Raw genomic sequence first — 20587 nt, 5'->3', positions numbered from 1 at the left:
ATCTGCAGGGAAAGGCCCCGGAGTCCAGGGGCACCATGGGGGGCTCCTTAGAGCTGAACTCACCCAGCGTCAGCTCATCAATCCTCCACCCACGGGTGGCGTCACCCAGCCCAGGGAGGACTGACCTCTCAGCACCCACCCAGGCACAGTGGGTGCCTGTCACCCCATCCTGCCCAAAGGTGGCAGTGGGTGTGAGGGCAGTCTCCGGTCTCCCAAGAGCAGCTGAGAGGACCCCTATGGGAATCTGGGCTTTAGGTGGGTGCAGTCTGATCTGAGCTGTTTCTGACAGTGACAGAGTGAGAATCTACAAGTACCTCAGGATCAAAAGGTTAAATAAAACATAAGAAGAAATTTAAAACAACCAAAAGGTGCCTCGTCTTTGAAACCCTGGTGTCCACAACATAAAACATCAGACTGTCCTTGCAAGCGGCCCCCACAGTGCTGCGGGCAGCACCAGGCTTGGCATTTGCCTGGAACACAGGGCATGAGAGAAGGAGCAGAGGACGTGGGCACCAGGGAGGGACCCTGGTGTCAGAGCCAGGGCTGGGCCCGAGTTACCCATTAACGGCTCTCTGCTGGTTTCCCTGAAAGAAGTGAAAACGTACACCAGCAGTGGGGCTGCTCGTAGCTTCCACGCGCCCCGGAGGCTGGAGGTGGCTCTCGGAGCTGGTTGTGGAGTGAGGTGCCACCCTCGCCCTGTAGTCCGGGCGCTCCGTTGCCATGGCTCACACCCCAGAACCAGACCCGGCCTCGGGCAACCTTGGGGACGAGAGGCCCAAGTGGGACAATAAGGCCCAGTACCTGCTGAGCTGCATCGGGTTCGCCGTGGGGCTGGGGAACATCTGGCGGTTCCCGTACCTGTGCCAGACCTACGGGGGAGGTAAGTGCCACCTGTGTCCTGGGGCGGACCCCAGGCCGGGGAGAACATCTCCACCCTGACCTGTCGGGCACCTGCCACGCATCCCCAGCGCTGGGGGAGAGTGCCTTCTCCAGGAAACCAGGTGTAGCACTGCCCACGGCAGTCAGTGCCCTCGGGCTCCACCTGTGGCCTTCCAGGACCTCAGGCGGCTTCACCACTGCACACAGCAGAGTCAGTCCGTTGGGGTCCACTGTGGCCTTCCCAGGCCTCAGGGCAGCTTCCTGCAGGGCAGGTTGGATGGGCCACACCACCTGACACTCACACACTCCAGGCCGTGGGCGCGCTTCCACCTTGAGTGTAGTTTGTTCTTTTAAGAACACCCAATCAGCTGTGAGTTTCCTCATCCCGGCCTTGGTGGTCCGGACATGTGCTCAGGACCTCTTCCCAGAGGTTCTTTGCAGGAGGCGGGGGTCCACCCCTCGCCTTCCTGGCTTTGGTTTTCTGGGAGAGCCCTGTGGGGAGCACTGGGATGTTGAGAACTGTTGGAGTGACTTTACTGGTCCTGGGACTCGCCGCCCCAGAAGCACATTCATGACTGAAGTGGGCTCCCATGCACCCCCAGTCTCCCCTCACCGGGGCACCTGCTTCTCCTTAGGCAGGAGTCACACTCTGCTCTCCACATGGGGACATAGAAGGCAGGGACAGGCATGAACCACCGCTCTCAGGGAGCTGACGTACCACCCCAGGCCAGGCTGGGCTGCATGGTCCGTGGTCAGCCTGCCCTCGGCTCCCTCCCCTAGGGCCCAGCACAACTTTCCCTTGTCATAAGGTCACCCCTTCTTCAAAGGCTTTTTTTTTCCTCCTGATTAAGAAAAGATTCTCAACACCCAGAAATACCGGAAATGTGGACAAACAGGAAAAACAAAAAAGAATCACCGCTGCCCTCGGGGCGCTGGGGTCTCTGGGGGTTTGGGCTTGATAGGGTACGTTGGGCCTTGGACCGTCTCATCATGAAAGAGTTCCCTTGAAGGCATTTCTGAAAGCACCAAAGCCCTAACGCTGAGGGCACAGGCGTCCCTGGCTCCTGGGCCCTCACAGCCTGGCTGCGGCTCTGTCGGCTCAGAGTCACCAAAGAGCGTGCAGGGTGGTGGGGGCGGCAGGCTTCATGCAGAGCTGGAAATGCTGGCCAGCGCCTTACCTGCTGGCCCCTCGCCCGCCGACCCCTTACCTGCTGGCCCCTTACCCACCGACCCCTTACCTGCTGACCCCTTACCCGCCGACCCCTCATCTGCTGACCCCTCACCCGCCAATGCCTTGCCCACCAACACCTGGCTAAGCGCCTGCAGTGTGGCAGGTGTGTCCAGCCCTGCCTCCCCCTCCCAAACTCAGCTGCTCCACACCGGGGCAAAGCTGGGGAGGCCCCGCCTGGGTGCTGCTGAAGAGGGAGAACAGCCCTGCCTGCCAGCTGCGAGGGGACTTCAGAGCTGCTCCCATCATCATCGACTCTACCACCAATTTACTGACCAAAGTCGCCAGGTCGCACGTCAGGAAACACCCAGGTTTCTGTACCTCACGTGTCTCCAAAGTGCTGTGCCATCCACATTCTCATGTGTGTGTGAAAATGCCCTTCAGTTTGTCTCACTGTGAAGATCACTCATTATTTTGAAAGTAAGATGTAATTAAGAAGCAGACACTGTGCGGCTTTTAAAATCTGCATAAACTCGTGACTGCCAAAGGCCAGTATTATCTGCTCTCCCATTTTAACTGTGTGCATTTTCTCTCCAAAACTAAGACTTGTAAAGCAACATTGTAACAGAATGTAACAGAACACTGCCTAAAGATTTACGGTGGTTGTATCACATTCATGACATCTGTGGCAGCTGCTTTATGACACAGTCAGCGCCTTTAAATCAAAGGAATGCAGACCCATAAATGCCAAGCAATGTGTTTAGGCCGGCTGGCTGCCCGGGACACCCGTCATCGCTTGCTGTGGCTTAAAGTTTCAACCCAGGAACTTTTATGACTAAGCTGGTGGCCCTGGGCTGGCTGTGTCCACACAAGTGAGGTCACTCACCAAGCACGCCCCCTCCCCACTCCTTCCTGCCTCCGCTGATCAACCTACTTCTGCATCTGGCAGGTGCTGTTGAGGTCTTCGGATTCTTTCACCAAAAACGACACTGTATTAATGACCATGGCCCTCTCCTCAGTTCCGACACCTAGTACAGCAAGGCCTTTTTCTATTCTTGAAATTCTGCCAGCTGCTACTTTTCCTCTGAGTTCTACACCAGGTTGTCAATTCCCAGAGGCGATTCGTGGGCGTGCTCCCCGGGTCCTTCGCGGCTTTGTGCACTGCCTGGGGGGAGTTTCCGCCTTGATGGCCTTCGCCTCTTGGAGGCAGGGCCTGGTGTGGGGGCCGGCACCGAGCACCGCCGGCACGCTCTGGGCTCCTGCTCCGTCTCCTTTCTGCCTCTGTGTGGGTCTCTCCATCATGATCCTGGCTGTGTCTTTAGTCGATTCTCAGCAATCCCTGGCCTTTGCTGCCGCTCCGAGCAGAGCCTACTTTTCCTCCGAATGTGCTCAGCGGTGGCACAGCAGTCTCTGAGTCTGGCAGCCTCGGTGCGGCGAGGGGCAGGTTTCTCCTGATCCTGCGTGGACGACTGTAACAGCAACCAGCCATGCACAGCCACCATCCCCCCCTTCGGCAGACACCACTGTGACCTCCATGCTCATGAATGACTGTGCTAAACTTCACATCATTGTTAAAAATAGGAACTGCAGCCGGGGCAACTGGAGAAACCCATCTCCATAAAAAGTATAAAAATTAGCCGGGCCTGCTGGCAGCTGCTCGTAGCTCCGGCTACCTGGGAGGCTGAGTAGGAAGATGGCTGGGGCCTGGGAGGTTGAGGCTGCAGTGAGCCGTGACTGTGCCGCTGGACTCCAGCCTGGGTGACAGAGCAAGATGTGGTCTCAAAACAAACACCCAAAAAGGAGTTGCGTAGACCTTCCCACAGTGCGGAATCAACCCTCCTTCTTTCTGCAGATTCAGAAAAAAATGCGTGGACTGACTGTCTCTTCTTTCGCATTCAGTGTAAAGCCTGCCCAGTGAGACCCGTGCCCACGCAGGCCGGGGAAGGCGTCCTCCGTGCTGGGCTTGGTTGGCCAGTGGAGCCACCACCCCCAGCCACAGCACTCTGACTGGTTTTTATTTACTCTTCTGCCCACATGGCGTCTAAATACGGCTTTCAGTGCACCCGACGTACCACAGAGGTGATGGTCCTATTTCATGAAGATCCTAACTGTGGCCTCGATCTCGTCTTCACAGAAACTCCTCTCCTCTGTTCTCCTCTAAACACAGCAGATTCAGCTTCCCCAAGTCAGTCACAGAGAGAAGCTCACTTCTCCGCAAATCTTTCCCTTCAGTGATCTCATCAGGGTGGTCTCTGCTGAACTGACCTCAGCCCGGGCACCTGCAGCTTCAGCTCAATGGCCTTACCACAGAGCAGGAATCCATGGGGCCCAGGGCACCCGCCAGCCTGGAGCCTGCAGCGCTCTCTGGACCATGGATCCCACAGCTGGAACACGGAGCCCCTGCCTGGCGCGACCTGGTGCCCACACCACCCACATCTGGCCTCCACCTGCCACTGTGCACCTGAGGCCTGAGTGTGGCCATGAAGCCCTTACTGCAGGAGTGTGCTCAGAGCTTGGATGGGTGGCTGGCCACACACCTGCCTCCAGACCTCATGGTGCAGGGTGGAGTAGGGGAAAGAGGGGCTCTCGTGATGCAGGCTGGACTGGGGCGAAGAGGGGCTCTCATGGTGCAGACTGGGGTGGGGGAGGTTAGAGGGGCCCTCATGGTGCAGGCTAGAGTCGGGGGAAGAGGAACTGGCTTGGGTGGGCCCCCCCATTTGCATTGGAGCCTGGCCCCGAGAAAGGCAGGTGTACTGAAGCCACCATGAGCTCCGTGGGGTGCCCTGGGTTTTGTTGCCCTCTACTCCAGGCCCCAGCCATAGCTGCTCCCGCCCTCCCAGAAGGTGTCTTGGGGTGTCAGGTGTCTCCACTTGAGGCTGCCCTGTAGACTCAGCTTCCCCTCTTCATGCTGCTTCGTCTTTCTGCCGCCGTATAAATGACATGGACATAAGCTGGCCTGCCCCCAAGTGCTGGCCCTGGAGTCTTGTGCAGAAGCCAACGGGGGTGAGAGCTCACCTCCCACCAAGGGCCTCCTTGTTCCGTGACAGCCACAGAACATTCTCATGGTGACACGGAAACTCAGAGCAAGGCTGTGTTGATGACCTAGAAGCCGGACCCTGCCTGGCAAAGCAGAGCTGACCGGAGATGCCAGGGAGCACGGCTGGGAGGAGCACGGGCAGCTGGTGCCCACATAGGTCAGCATCTTAGGACAGAAGCCCTGAGGTCGGCGCCACCCCGGAGCTGTCCTGGCACCTGTACATGCAGGTGGGGAGGAGCCAACAGCCCCGGCCATGGAGGTGGAGCTGCACAGAGACCCGAACCCGGGCACAGATGGTGATTCACTTGGGGAACAGTGCAGCTGCCGACCCCTGAGGCACCAGGAGGACTGAGATACAGCACGCAGGCACAGGGGCCTCAGCAGAGGGGGGACGCCCACGGAGCCAGGTAGATCCTAACTGTGGATCTACCTGGTAGAACCAGCATCCTCCCACACAGGCGAACTTAGAGGTCAAATTGCAGGTACTGATCATGCCCAGCTCTGCTGCTGGGCCAGGAGGGTCTGTGGGCTCCTCGGGAAGCTGGTCCTGCTCACATCCTCAGCACCAGGCCCTGGCACCTGATCTGCCCCTTCCACTGCGGCCGTCCCAGGTGGAAGGCAGGGTCTCTCATCTCTACTGGGTGCTTCCATTGGCTCCAGGAAGGGGAGCCGGCCAGTTCCCTCCACCCTGGGTCCTGTGGGGCCTTCATCCTGCCGTGCCTGTGGGTGCCCGCGTCATGGTGCTGGGTGGAGGTACAGAGGCCAAGATGCCAGGAAGCGGGGGATGGGTCCAGCCCTGATGCAGCTCTCAGGACCTTGATCTGAGACACCATTCTTCTGCGACATCCCCACGAGCAAAGATGGGTCCAGGTCCCAGGAGAGCCCGCCAGCCGCCCCAGGGTCCCTGGGGGAAGAGAGCAGCCCGCACCATCTGCTGCATGAAGCTCCAACAAGAGCAGCGTGAAGCTGGGGGGTGGGGGCGACGGGCAGGCTCACGAAAAAGCAGCCAGACCTCCGGCGACCGGGTGTTGACAAACATGCTGACGCTTTATTTCTGCAAACTCACGAATTTTCGGAAAATCACGCTAATGGAAGGAGCTGTTTTCCCACGGGGAGGCTGATGGCGGAGGTTCGGAGGATGATTCCACCAGGCCCCTGCACGCCTTCTTCCCACAGAGACTGAGTCCCCGCCGCCACCGCCCGCCACAGCAGTCCCGAGGCCAAGCACCTCCAACAATGCTGGTCCCTCAGCAAACGCAGCCCAGGGTCACGCTCAGACCCCACGTCCAGGTCCTGCCCGGCTGCCTCCTTTTGGGCCCCCTGCTCCCCTCCAGGACCCTGCGCTCTTGATCAGTGGTCTCAGCAACTGAGCCAATGTCAGAGGCAGGGTTGGCGACCAGACAGTGCCCTGAGGGTGTCTCCGCCACCCAAGCGCTGTGTCCAACACTCAGGTCCATCTGCCCCGGGAAGATCACCCCCAGCCCACCCCGCAGTCCCCATCCGAGCCTGGGCAGGCACTGACCCCCTCTTCCTCCTTGCAGGGGCCTTCCTCGTCCCCTATGTCATCGCGCTGATCTTCGAGGGGATACCCCTCTTCCACGTCGAGCTTGCCATCGGCCAGCGACTGCGAAAGGGCAGCATCGGCGTGTGGACGGCCATCTCTCCCTACCTCAGCGGACTAGGTAGGCCACCATCCTCCCGTGTCCTGACGGCGGCTGTGGGGAGGACCCCCCTGGACGGGGAGCGGGGGCGGGTCCAGGCCTGTGGTACGGAAGTGGCCAGGCCGGCGGGGAGCCCTTGAGTGTGTGTGAGAAGCAGGCGGTGACGCGAGGAGAATCAGACGTGGAGAGCGTATGTGCCAGGACATCCGGAAGGACGCGGAAGCTGGTGACATCATTCTCGTGGGAGGTGTGAGAGAGGCTTGGCTTTCAGCATGCAGTATTTTATCTCGTTATTTTGTTTTATTCTCACTGCTTGCGGGCAGCGGGAGCCGGGAGGAGCCCCGGGGCTGCCTGACGTCCTCCCTGTCCGCAGGGCTGGGCTGTGTCACGCTGTCCTTCCTGGTCAGCCTGTACTACAACACCATCCTGGCGTGGGTGCTATGGTACTTTCTCAACTCCTTCCAGCACCCGCTGCCCTGGAGCTCCTGCCCGCCGGACCTCAACAGAACAGGTGAGCTGGGCGCTGCCTGCCTCTCGGGTCTTGGTACTAGCAAGAGAGGCGGAGAGCGTGTCTGGCATCAGGACGGCTGGGGGCGGCGGGCGCTCACTGTGGGAGGAGGGCGGGGAGCTGGGAGCTGTGTGTGCACACGCACACGCCTGGGCCTCCCCAGGAGCAAACGTGTAGTCCACGCCGTCCTGTGCTTCCCTGCCTGGCCTGGACCACCAAGGTCCCTCGGAGCCATGTGCATGGCACGGTCGTGTGAGAGCCACTGTTGTTAAATTTAAGACTTCAGGCCGGGCGCAGTGGCTCATGCCTGTAATCCCAGCACTTTCGGAGGCCGAGGCAGGTGGATCACTTGAGGTCAAGAGTTGGAGGCCAGCCTGGCCAATATGGTGAAACACAATCCCTACTAAAATAACAAAAATTAGCCAGGTGTGGTGGCTCATGCCTGTAATTCCAGCTGTTTGAGAGGCTGAGTCATGAGAATTGCTTGAACCTGGAAGGTGGAGGTTGCAATGAGCTGAGATCGCGGCACTGCACTCCATACTGGACAACACAGTGAGACTCAATCTCAGAAAAAGAAAGCAGACTTTGGGTCCAGACCTTGGCCAGGGGCTCCACCTGCAGAGATCCTTGAGATATAAATGACAGTTACATTTTCTTTTTTGGGACAAGGTCTCCCTCTGTCACTGAGGCTGGAGTACAGTGGTGTGATCATGGCTCATTGCAACCTCCACCTCCTGCTCAAGTGATTCTCCCACCTCTGCTTCCTCAGTAGCTGGAACCACAGGCATGTGCCACCACACCCAGATAATTTTGTTTATTTTTTGTAGAAACAGGGTCTCATTATGTTGCCCAGGATGGTCTCAAACCCTGGGGCTCAAGCGATCCTCTTGCTTCAGCCTCCCAAAGCGCTAGGATGACGGGCCTGAGCCACCACACGACTGAGTTATATCTTTCAACAACTTGCTCAGGAAGCAGCTCTGACCCTCTTTCCTTCCTGCCTCTCGTCGACTGGAAATCACGCTGGGCTTGTGCTGGACGGGGCCAGCCTCGAGGGCCTGCACTGAATCTGCACCTGGATGCCCTGGGCCAGGCCTGGGCGCCTGGGGAGGCCGGGAGCCCCGACCGTGCCATCAGCCTCGTGGCCCCTCGTGGAGGGTGGGTGGTCCTGCCAGGGTTCCCTCCAGCCACACTCTGGCAGCGGCCCCAGGACATGCTGTCTGCAGCCCGAGTTCCTGGACCGTGGTCTGTGGGTCCCAAATTCCTTCTACCTTGCCCAAGGGTTTACTTTTGGGGCCACTTAGGCCAGCCCTTTGATTTTCACGCAGGCCCAGAGGGGTTAAGTCCCCTGTAAACGCACATGGCAGGGCCTCGATGCTGCATTTCCCACATCTGCCTCTGCTCCGCTGAAGGGAAGCTTTCCAAGAAGAGGTCCCAGAGGCCAGGTCTCCCTTGGCTGTGCCCATGCCCTTCCCTCAGCTGAGCGTGGGGCAGGCAGTGCCCACTCAGAGCTGGGCTGTGGCAGTGCTCGGGTCAGGGACTGGCAGGGCCGCAGAAGGGGCCTGGGGGCCGGAGGACGGTGTGGAGGAGCCCCATGACATGGAAAGTGGCTCAGTTGGGATACTGGTGGTCCCCAGACTTTTCCACAGGGGACCCCACATTTCCCTAGTCAAGTGTCCCAGGAATGGGCTGCAGTAGGTCCTGAGAGTGGTCACCGGAGCCTGCTGCTGTCAGGCGCTGCCTCTGGCCCTGATGAGGAGGAAGTGGGAATCACAGGACGATCTGTGGCCTGGCCACAGCCTCACTTTCTCCCCAATCATCAGCCAGCAGCACACTTGAAACATGCACATCCAGGGGCTCTGTGTCATCCTTGGGGGTCTGGGATGGTGGGTGATGGGAGGAAGCAAGGGGATATGTAAGCACCAGCTTTACATGGTGACAGTGACGTCCAAGGGGCTGCTGGATGCCCGGCTCAGCAGGGCTCATAAACCTTGGCAAAGTAGAGCTTCCCTTCGAGCTCCACTCAGCCTCTTCATTTTCACAGGCACATCTGTTTCTCCATCTCAGTCTTAGGCCCAGAAAGAAGTGAAAGGGCACCTCAGCCCAAAAGGGCAGTGGTGAGAGCAGCCCAGGGAAACTGAGCTCAAGAGCCACATGGTGGGGGTGCCTAAGCCCCACAGCCAGCCTGTGACAGGCCCTTTGGTTTCAGGGTTCGTGGAGGAGTGCCAGGGCAGCAGTGCCGTGAGCTATTTCTGGTACCGGCAGACACTGAACATCACGGCTGACATCAGTGACAGTGGCTCCATCCAGTGGCGGCTGCTCGTCTGTTTGGCAGCCTGCTGGGCAATCGTGTACATGTGCGTCATCAGAGGCATTGAGACTACAGGCAAGGTGAGAGCTGGCAGGGCCGGAGCCCCTCCCTTGCTTCCCCCAGCCCTGAGGACCCCTTCCCATCTACCTGTGTTCGCTTTGCATCTACAAGCTCTTGTGAGGGGCATAAACATTTAGGACTGCAGTGTCTTCTCAGGGAACTGATCTTGTCATCGCTGTGAAGCAACCTTTTTAACCTTGGTGATATTCTTGGCTCTGAAATGGACTTTGTTTTAAAATAGCCACTCCAGATTTCTATTTGGCCATGTTAACAGAGTATATTTTTTCTATCCTTTTTCTTTTAACCTTTTTGTGTCTTTATGTTGAAAGTGTTTTCCTTGTAGACAGCATACAATTAGGTCTGGCTTTTTTATCCAATCTGACAATCTCTGCCTTTTATTTGGAGTGTTTAGAGCATTTACATTTAATGTGATTATTGGTACAGCTGGGTTTAGCTCTGTCCTCAGATGTGCTTCCATTTGCTCCATCTGTTTCTTCATTCCTGTTTCTCTTTCTCTGAGTATTTTTCAGGATCCCACTCTACCTCCTTGCTTGGTTTAGCTCTAACTCTGTCTTGTTACACTAGCAACTGCTTTAGAGGATACAACCTACGTCTCTAGCCTGTCATGGTCTATCATTAAGTGATCTCAGGGCTCTCTATGGTCATTCAAGAATGTCATCACATTTTACTGCCATATTCTCCTTCCAGACTTTGTGCTATTGTCATACATTTTACCTATAGCGTGTTATAAAGAACAAATGCATTGTTATCCGGTTTAAAACAAGCGACTATCTCTCAGAGAGACTTAAATAATGAGAAAAACTGTACTGATGCTCACCCCTGTGGTTTCCACTGAGGGAAGCAGAAAGGACCAGTAGAACCTGAGCCTCCTGCTTGCCTGAGCCCCTTGAGCAAGAAGAGTCCTCACCCTGTATCCGCCAGCGTGTGCTGTCAGCTCTAGTCTGGTATCACACAGGTGTGGACTCTTTTCAAATGATGGCCCTCAGTCCACGCACCCTGGACTCTGCCTCCTGACCCGTGGGTTTCACAGCTTCTGCGCAGGGCCCCAGCACCCATGCCCTGTGCAGTGTCTCAGTGTACTGAGGCTGTCACTCCTCTTATGGAGAGGGAGGGGGTCTTCATGCTTAAGAGGACTGGAGTTACTGAATTAGACAAAGCAGCCAGCCGGAAATTCCAAATAATTCTATTACAAAGCTTAAAAACGCATCCCAAGCCGGGCACAGTGGCTCGTGCCTGTATGGATCACCTGAGGTCAGGAGTTCAAGACAAGCCTGGCCAACATGGTAAAACCCCATGTCTATTAAAAGTACAAAAATTAGCTTAGCTGGGCATGGTGATGGGCACTTATAATCCCAGCTACTCAGGAGGCTGAGACAGGAGAATCACTTGAACCCAGGAAGCAGAGATTGTAGTGAGCCAAGATTGGGCCAATGCACTCCAGCCTGGGCAACAAGAGTCTCAAAAAAAAAAAAAAAAAAAAAAAAAAAAGCATCCCAGGTGATTCTGCAGTCAGTCTAGGGGAACCGGGAGGGGAGGGAGGAGGAGTGTCCACCTGCAGGTGCTTTTCCCTGCAGACACCTTGTATGCGGAGTCTTGTCCACAGCTGCAAAGTGGGGAAGACTCTATGTGGGCAGAAGGGGCACAGGAAGGCGCAGCCAGGTGGGTGCACCGGGGTGGGAGGAAGAGGACTCTGGCCACACAGAAGGGCTGAGAGCTTGAGAGTGGACAGGAGGGAGGCCAGAGAACGGACTAAAACAGGGAAAAGGCCTAGTCAGAAAGGAGGGTGCCCGGGAGAGAGGCAAGGGGAGGCGGACGGCCTGGGAGAGGGCCCTCAGTCCACGCACCCTGGACTCTGCCTCCTGACCCGTGGGTTTCACAGCTTCATACTACCCTAGATCTCAGCCCTCCCTGCCAGGGAGGGGCGTGGCCCAGACCCCTCTTCAGGGCCCAGCCCTGTGCTCAAAGGAGGCCTGACGCTCCCAGATGGCCGATGCTCCATGGGGCACAAACGTAAATGAATGCAGTCACTGTTGCTGGTCAACCCCAAACCCGCCGAGCTTGGCCTGAGCCTGCACCTCACAATCCCCCACGGTGCCCCTATCCATCCTGGTTGACCCCACACCAGGGGCAGCTACCCTGACCTCCAGGGAGGCATCTGGAACTGGCCTGCCTCTCTCAGGCTTGTGAACAGAGCAGAGGCCGTTTCAGGTCTCACGACTCCACCTTTCATTCAAAGGCGATTTACTTCACGGCTTCGTTCCCCTACCTGGTCCTGACCGTCTTTCTCATCCGAGCGCTAACCCTGCCGGGGGCAACCAAAGGACTCATCTACTTGTTCACTCCCAACGTAAGTGGGTCTGGGATGGCAGTTCAGGGCTGCCGGCGCACACACACGTTGACACACGTTGGGGCAGCCGCCAGCCGCTCCCTCTCTCGACTGGAAGTGTGAGTGGCCAGGAGCCGTACATCCAGCAGCTGGGCTGCCTGTGGGTCAGGGGTGAGGCTGGCCCAGGAAGGTGCAGGGGGTGGGGACCTTAGAAAAGAGGTGAGGTTTTCTCGGGTGACCTGAGAAAAGAGCGAGCCAGGAGGAGGACTTCAATTCGGGGCAGGTGGACTTCGGCACCTGTGGGACCCCAAGTGGACATGGATGTGAGGGGCTAGGGGAGGAGGGATGGGGTTCAGGGAGAGGCTGGCTGGGGACCTGCTCTGGGCTTGACACCACCAAGGGCCTTGTCCAGCTGCACACCCCACCAGGGAGACACAGCAGCCAGCGTCTGCTACAGGAGCCTGCCCGGCTTCCAGAGCATTCCATACTACCCTAGATCTCAGCCCTCCCTGCCCAGCATCCCTGAGGCAGTTTCCAGGGGCTGGTGTGGGAGTGGGCACCTGAGTACAGACAGGTCTGCCTGGAGACAGGGGACACAGAAGACGGGGGAGACCTTCCCAGGTCTCCCAGCCACAGAAAAACCAGGCTCCGTGCATGGGATCCCTGCCCTTGGACCTTCAAATCACCCAGAAGCCCAGGTTAGAGAGGGCACAGTGAGCACACCCACGCGGGAGCTGCTCAGACCCATCTCCAGCCCCGAAAAGCCTGCTGGCTACATTCTCACCTGGACATGACAGCCACGGCTCATTCGGCCGTGTCCAGACAGGGGGCTGGCACGTGCTGTGTCCAGAGCTGGCACTCCACACTGGCACACCTGCATGATCCTACCCTGTTCCTGGTGTCTGTGCAGGTCACAGCTGCTCACAAGTGTCCCCAGAGCTGCCTTGGGAATGTTCTGGAACAGTCAAGGCCACCAGCTGGTGTGGTTTGCCTGCTGAGTTAGACGCTCTCCCTGACTCATTGCAGATGCAAATTCTCCAGAACCCCCGGGTGTGGCTGGATGCAGCCACCCAGATATTCTTCTCTCTGTCCCTGGCCTTTGGAGGACACATCGCTTTTGCAAGTTACAACTTGCCCAGGTAGGCAGTCAGGCACCCGTGCCCAGCCAGAGAAGCTTTAGGGAGATGCCCCAAGCACTTCCTGACCTCGGAGTCACACTATGGGACCAAGGGTGGCCTTGTGTGAACTTGAGATAAGAACCTCATGGCGTGGCCGGGGCCTCTCAGCAGTTTCCAGCACGTCTGGAGCCCGCTGCAGGAAAAGAGCCTGGATAATCACTCAGGGAGGGTGTAACTGGGCATGATACCAACCAAAATGGGCATGACACATGAGGCCATAAAAGCCTCGACGGTCACCTAAAATAGACTCAAGGTCTGCCCGTTAATGCCGACGTGAGCAGGTACTGCTTTTACGATGTTGTAATATCCACAGAGCCCTACCGAGTGCAATTCCACACATCATAAAATGCAGAGCCCAGTGCACCGTGGTAAACCCGAAACAAACCTAATTTCCTGTGGCTGTCCGAGGCAGGCAGTTCGCATGAGACGGGAGGGGCAGGGTGGTCCTCAGCAGCTCTGCCCGCTGGTGGCCTTTAGGGAAGGACGTCAGCTGGGACTCCGGGGAAGCTTTAAATGTTTGAGATTGACACCTTACTGCCTTGAACTCACGCTGGAGGTGCGTGTGTGTGCGTTTCTCCTTTGGAGATGATTTCCCAAAACATCTACGTTTCAGCTCCTCCATGAACGCTCTGCCTCACAGCTCCCTGTGGGCTGAAAGGCCTTGAGGGGAGGGCGGGGTGTGGATGGGTTCCAGGTCCTTGGCAGCCTTGAATTGGGACTGCTGGAGGAGCCTGTGGGCGAGGGGTCCAGGATCACCCCGAGACTCCAGGACTGGCAGCAGCAGCAGCCCTTGGGTCAGAGCAGGGGCATCCCAGGTGGGAAAGGGGGCCAAGGAGGGAAGCCCCCTCCTCACTTCCTCCCCTGGGTGAGGCCCAGTCACCACCCGCAAAGACCGTGATGAGCGTCGTTTGTGCCCAGGAACGACTGCCGGAAGGACGCGGTGGTCATCGCCCTGGTCAACAGTATGACCTCCCTGTACGCGTCCATTGCTGTCTTCTCCATCCTGGGCTTCAAGGCAACCAACAGCTATGAGTACTGCCTGGACAGGTGAGCGCAGGTGCCGTGCCGGGCTCTGCGGGGCATGGCTGCCAGGCAGGTGCCTGCCACACTGAGAACCCCATGGCATGAGGCAGGGGGGCGTGGGCACATTTCATTTCTGTAGGGTTGTGGAGGGAATGCTGTCCCCCAAAAAGTCACTTCCACCTGAAACTTCAGAACGTGACCCAGTTGGTAAGGGTCTTTGCAGATGCGATTAAGGTAGGATCGAGCTGAGGTCCCCCTGGAGTAGGATGGCCCTAAATCCAATGACCAGTGTCCTTATAAGATGAGAAGAGACAGATGCAGAAGAGGACGCCATCTGAAGATGGAGGCGGAGGTGGGGGCGATGTGGCCACAGCCCAGGGACGCCTGAAGGCACAGAAGCTGGGAGAGGTGGGAGGATTCTCCTGTGTAGCCTCTGGAGGGGCACAGCCTGGCCACACTGGGATTTCAGATGTCCCAGTTCTCCAGAACGGGAGAGGATGAATTCCTGCGGTTTTAAGGCACCATTGGTGGCCGTTTGCTGCCGTGGTCCCAGGACGCCGAGGCAGTTAGGTTGTCCCCTGCAAAGGCAGCTGCCTTGTCAGACCCACGGCCTTGTCAGGGTGCCCGACTGTTGCTTGCAAATGGCCTCCAGGCAGGTCCCACCAGGAAGAACCCACTGGGCAGACACCACGTCCCTGCAACATGGGGCAACTCTGCCCCACCAGGGGACGTCTGGCAGCATATGGAGACATTTTGGGTTGCACACTTGTGTTGGGGGTGTGCCTGGCACCCCGTGAGTGCGTAGAGGCCAAGGACGCTGTGCAGCACCCTAGTGTCCAGGACGGCCCCACCCAGAGAGTGACTGGCCCCGAGTGTCCACAGTGCTGCAGTGACGCCGAGTTCCAGACACTGCCTCTTGCGCTTGGGAGCACGGCAGCCAGAGCACGGCAGGGGGAGCACGGCAGGGGGAGCACGGCAGGGGGAGCACAGTAGGGGGAGCATGATGGGGAGCACGGAAGGGGGAGCACAGCAGGGGGAGCACGGCAGGGGGAGCACAGTAGGGGGAGCATGATGGGGAGCACGGAAGGGGGAGCACGATGGGGAGCACGATGGGGAGCACGGCAGGGGGAGCACAGCAGGGGGAGCACGATGGGGAGCACGGCAGGGGAGCACGATGGGGAGCACGGCAGGGGAGCACGATGGGGAGCACGGCAGGGGGAGCACGATGGGGAGCATGGCAGGGGGAGCACGATGGGGAGCACGATGGGGAGCACGATGGGGAGCACGGCAGGGGAGCACGATGGGGAGCACGGCAGGGGAGCACGATGGGGAGCACGGCAGGGGAGCACGATGGGGAGCACGGCAGGGGGAGCACCGCAGGGGGAGCACAGCAGGGGGAGCACCGCAGGGGGAGCACGATGGGGAGCACGGCAGGGGGAGCACCGCAGCGGGAGCACGACAGCCAGAGCATCGCAGCCCTGCAGCACCGCACTCAAGGGCTTTTCAAGTGACACTGAAGATGTGACATCTTCCATGACATCACCAAGAAAACGCACACTAACGCAGAAAACGTGGCACTCTCAGACCCCAGAAAGGACACTGGCTCCCAGGAGGAGCTGGATCAAGAAGGCAGAGCTGGGCTTCCTTCAGCCCCAGCCGGGGACTTGCATGGCGGGCAACGCTGCTTTCTGGTCATTCTCTGAATGCTGCACATAACCACAAAAGTGCACTCGTCCTGACGGGGTTACAGGCACACCTTAGTGGGCAGGTGGATGGAAAGGACCAGCCATGCTCATAACGCCCTGCGCTGCGCAGCGTAAGCCGGCCTCACAGGCCACGGGGGGCCGGAAGCGAGGGGAGGGGCCTCTCTCTACAGGATTGTTCTAGGACGGCTGTAGTCCCAAAAAAGTGTTTGCTGGGTGTAGATGTGCCCTGCACTTGGGTGTCTGTGTTTGAACCTCGGGCCCGGAGAACAGAATGAGCCTTTGGCAGCGGAGAGAAAGGGTGGGTGGGATGAAGTCATCCCAGCAAACCCTCAGGAGCACAGGCCCTCGCCTGCAGGGCGGCCCATCGCGGTGAATCAGGACCCACTCCTGAGGTGGGGAAGCTGCCAGCACCTCCGCCTCTTTTGCACCCATGGAAGAGTGTTCCCCTTCCAGGCCCAGGGGGTAGAGAACAGCTCCCCCTATACCCACCAGTGCAAACCCTGCCCCCAGGGGCATAGAGAACAGCTCCCCCCACCCAGCAGTGGAAACCTGCCCCCAGTGGGGTAGAGAACAGCTCCCCCCAACCCAGGAGTGTAATCCCTGCTCCCAGCGGGGTAGAGAATAGCTCCCCCTCCCACCCACCCAGTAGTGCAAACTCTGCCCCCAGGGGAGTAGAGAACAGCTCCCCCTCTCACCCAGCAGTGCAAAACTTGCCCCCAGGGGGGTAGAGAACAGCCCCCCCACCCAGCAGTGTAAAACTTGCCCCCAGAAGTGTCTTGCAGCCACAGCACAGGCGTCCACACCTCCAACAGCGGCCAGAGGGGCCCAGCCCTCTCAGGGATGCTGTTCTTCCCACACTCACCAAGGGTTTCTCCCAGTGTGTTTGCCAACCTGGGACGTGAGCCCACAGTCCCCTCTTCCTGCAGAAACATCCTCAGCCTCATCAACGAGTTTGACTTCCCAGAACAGAGCATCTCCAGGGACGACTACCCGGCCGTCCTCATGCACCTGACCACCACCCAGCCTGGAAGGGTGGCCCGGCTCCCCCTGAAGGCCTGCCACCTGGAAGACTTTCTGGATAAGGTACCTGCACACCCCTGGGGTGGCCAGGCAGGGCCGCCCACAGGAGCACCAGGGCCGCACCAGCTGTGCCCCACTGCTGAAGGCTGCAAACAATTCCTACAGACCCAGGGCCAGGGCCTGTGAACCAAGGACCCCAATCCATCTGTACCTTGGGCTGCCCGAAGCCCCCCAAGCGGCTGTGTCTGGCAGACACCGTATCCAGCAGTCTTAGGGGTTGGACTGACCCGAGAGGGTGGGCATTGCTGGTGCCCAGACCCCAGGAGAGGGGGCGGCCGGCATGAGGGTCACAGTGCCAGGGCATGGCTGGAGTCCAGCTGCACTCAGGGCCACTGGATGCCCAGAACCGGGGGTGCCAGGCAAGGGTGCACAGCCAGGAGGCTGGTGTGGGGCGCATCTCAGGGCACCTGACTCAAGGACCTGGGTTCTCGGCCCAGCTGCCTGCTGTGGCTTATTAAAGGGGAAGGACCCTCCCCTGCCCAGATGCATCTGCAGCCTGGTCTCCCAGAGGCAGGGCCAGCCCCGAGCCTCCTCAGCTGACCCCAGGAGGGGTGATGTGCCCTTGTGTCTTCACTGGGGAGCGTGTGTGCGCATCCTGCAGGCAGATGTGTGTGCGCGGCACGAAGCGTGGGGCTCCGTGTGTTGCAGAGTGCCTCGGGCCCGGGCCTGGCCTTCATCCTCTTCACAGAGGCCGTCCTCCACATGCCGGGAGCCCCTGGGTGGGCCGTGCTCTTCTTTGGCATGCTGTTCACCCTGGGCCTATCATCCATGTTCGGGAACATGGAGGCGGTCATCACACCCTTGCTAGACAAGGGGGTCCTGCCCAGATGGGTCCCCAAGGAGGCCCTGACGGGTGAGTGCACAGCTCGGCCACCCTGGAGGATCCGTCCCCAGCACCTGCCGTCCATTCCCACCCGCTGTCCAGACGCCCCTCCTGGATGGAGAGCGTGAGGGGCCGTGCCTGAGTCCAGGGAAGGCTGAGCCAGGCTGCTCCATGCTGACAGCCATCACGGGAGAGCCGAGGGAGGTTCAGGGTTGCCCCTCTCCCATGGCCCCCCGAGGCCAGAGCACAATAGAGGAAAGAGACTGGGGAGGGCAGGGATGGAGGGTGGGGAGCTGAGAAGTCTCCTGCCCAGGTGCCCTGACCCTCCCGCTCTCCCAGGGCTGGTCTGCCTGGCCTGCTTCCCCCTGACCCTCCCGCTCTCCCAGGGCTGGTCTGCCTGGCCTGTTTCCTCTCTGCCATCTGCTTCACGCTGCAGTCTGGAAACTACTGGCTGGAGATTTTCGACAACTTCGCTGCTCCCCTGAACCTGCTCATCTTTGCCTTCCTCGAGGTTGTGGGTGTCGTGTATGTTTATGGAATGAAACGGTGAGCTGCTACCCCACCGTGTGCTCCTCTGGGACCCCACCAGGGTGGGACGGCGGAAGGCTGCTGGGCACAGGCACGACCCACAGCTGCCCAGACCCCCGAGAATGTTCTGCTCTGGGGAGCCGCCGAGGCAGCAGCGGGTGTAGGCTGGACCCCAGTCAGGGTCCCGTCCTCAGCTAGGAGTGGGCTGACCTTCCCTGGGCCACGTGGAGCCTGAGCCTGGCGTCTGGTGCAGGTTCTGCGACGACATCGCGTGGATGACCGGGAGGCGGCCTGGCCCCTACTGGCGGCTGACGTGGAGGGTGGTCAGTCCCCTGCTGCTACTGACCATCTTTGTGGCCTACGTCACCCTCCTGGCCTGGAAGCCACTGAGCTACAGGGCCTGGAACCCCCAATACGTAGGTCCTTCCGGTGGGAACCTGGGGAGCCCTGGGACCCCTCAGGTTCAGCCTGGCCCCCATGGTGCCATCCAGTGCCCGGATGACCATGTGTTGCATATTCCTGCCACAGTGACAAGGTCACGTAGTCACTTCTGCCTGGGAAACTGGGAAGCTGGGGATGTGAACAGGGCGGGGCTTCCTGCGGTGTCCCTGAGCGCCTGCTGGGATCAGAAGTGGGACGGGGTGATCGTGGGCAAGCACCTGGTCGGTGGAGTGAGATGTGAGCAGTGCCAGAGCCCAGGGACCCCACAGGGCCCTGGAGTCCCTTCTCATGGATGTGGCTTCACGCCAGGCTCCCTGCATCCTCCTTGCTTGTGTCCAGCCCATGTGGTGTGGGGACGGGCAGTTGAGCAACTGCCCATTCCTGGCCTGTGACAAGAGAGGTCGCATGCAGACCCCAACTCCCACCCAGTGGGTCAGTTTGGCTGGAGGCCGTTTCTGAACAAGAGCCTTTCCAGGAGGGAGAGGAGTGCCAGCCACACTCTGAAAACGCCTCGGGGGCTCTGAGCAGTGCTAGCCCCTGACATATCCTGTGTGTGTCCCCACTGGTGACCACTCAAAACCTCACCATGTCACCCGTTCCCGGGACTGTGGACCCCACTCCTCTCCAAATGTGTCTGGGAAAATCCCTCCCGACACAACACCAAGGGCAGGTGAATGAGGAGTCACACTGTATTTTTGAAGAGTTTCCACGGTACCTGCAGCTGGGTGGGTGGTGCCACCCAGCGTATAGGGGAGAAAACTGGGAACATGGGCTCTGACAATCCCCAGTGAGCTGAGGCCATCGAGCCCCTCTGGTTCCAGAACGTGACACCTAGACCCACGTCGGGGAATCCCCCGCCTCAGGAGCCGCTCAGCGCAGGTCGCCAAACTCCTGGCCCAGAAGTGCAGTGACCACAGGCCCTGGCCACTGCTCTGGCCACACCTTTTCCACTCCCATCCAAGTCCGGGTGGGCAGGTGTCTCTTGGCCCTTGGATTCAGGAGTAGAGGGGTCAGCTCCACCGCCCAGGGTGGCCGACGCCAGCTAATCAGGCTGTGGTCCCGCAGGAGCTATTCCCCTCGCGCCAGGAGAAGCTCTACCCGGGCTGGGTGCGCGCTGCCTGCGTGCTGCTGTCCCTGCTTCCCGTGCTGTGGGTCCCAATGGCCGCGCTGGCCCAGCTGCTCACCCGGCGGAAGCGGACGTGGAGGGACAGGCACGTGCGCCCGAACACCGACGCGCGCTGAAACCTCCCGGGGTGGGCGGGGCCGGGGCCGCAAGGGGCGGGTCTGTGGGGTGGGCGGGGCATTTTAGCCCCGCCCACAGGGCTGACCCCAATACACGATCCACTTGTCTTGATGCCGCTGTGCCTGCGTGGTCACTGCTTCCCCGCCGCCTGCGCAGGGCTGCAGACCCAGCCCCCCACGCTGCTGCTTGAGGCCCGCCCCGAGGGAGGTCCCGCAGGGCCCCAGCATCCCTCCAAGCCCGCGGCCTGTGCGTCCTGCAGAGGCTGGGAGCCCTGCGCTTGGCCGGGCTGGCTCAGGGGTCTTCGCAGGTTCGGGCTCCGAGTCTCAGTCTCGGGAACCCAGCCCGGCCGGTCTCTGGGGAAGAGCGGCAGCCCGGGTGGCTCCGGAGGCCGCCTGCACCTGGCCTCCAGGTCCCCGGCGGGCTGTCCCCCCACAGCGCGCAGGCGGCAGGGGCCCGGGTCCCTCTCCGCGAGTACCCTGACAGACCCTCCTCCAGCCTGGGGGTGGGGTCTGGGGTCTTCAGTCTGGCTGACTCTTCCCTATATTATTTCTGAGAAGCATTGCAGGTTGCCACATTTGTTTCCCCAAACTATCAAAT

The 20587-nt window shown here is 59.6% G+C and overlaps 1 protein-coding gene across 1 annotated transcript; it reads left to right on the top strand.

The window, feature by feature from the left end:
• The first annotated feature begins 576 nt into the window (after positions 1–576).
• Positions 577–20101, top strand: SLC6A18 (solute carrier family 6 member 18). Its single transcript, XM_003932538.4, has 12 exons — positions 577–880; positions 6626–6766; positions 7119–7256; positions 9460–9641; positions 11879–11989; positions 12995–13107; positions 14065–14193; positions 16802–16958; positions 17604–17808; positions 18165–18324; positions 18560–18722; positions 19813–20101. The coding sequence occupies exons 1-12, from the start codon at positions 721–723 to the stop codon at positions 19987–19989; spliced, it is 1836 nt and encodes a 611-aa protein (XP_003932587.1). The 5' UTR covers positions 577–720; the 3' UTR covers positions 19990–20101.
• The last annotated feature ends 486 nt before the right edge of the window (positions 20102–20587 follow it).

The sequence above is a fragment of the Saimiri boliviensis genome, chromosome 1, assembly GCF_048565385.1.
Source record: "Saimiri boliviensis isolate mSaiBol1 chromosome 1, mSaiBol1.pri, whole genome shotgun sequence".
NCBI classification, from domain to species: domain Eukaryota; kingdom Metazoa; phylum Chordata; class Mammalia; order Primates; family Cebidae; genus Saimiri; species Saimiri boliviensis.
This window is presented reverse-complemented; position numbering and strand designations above follow the sequence as displayed.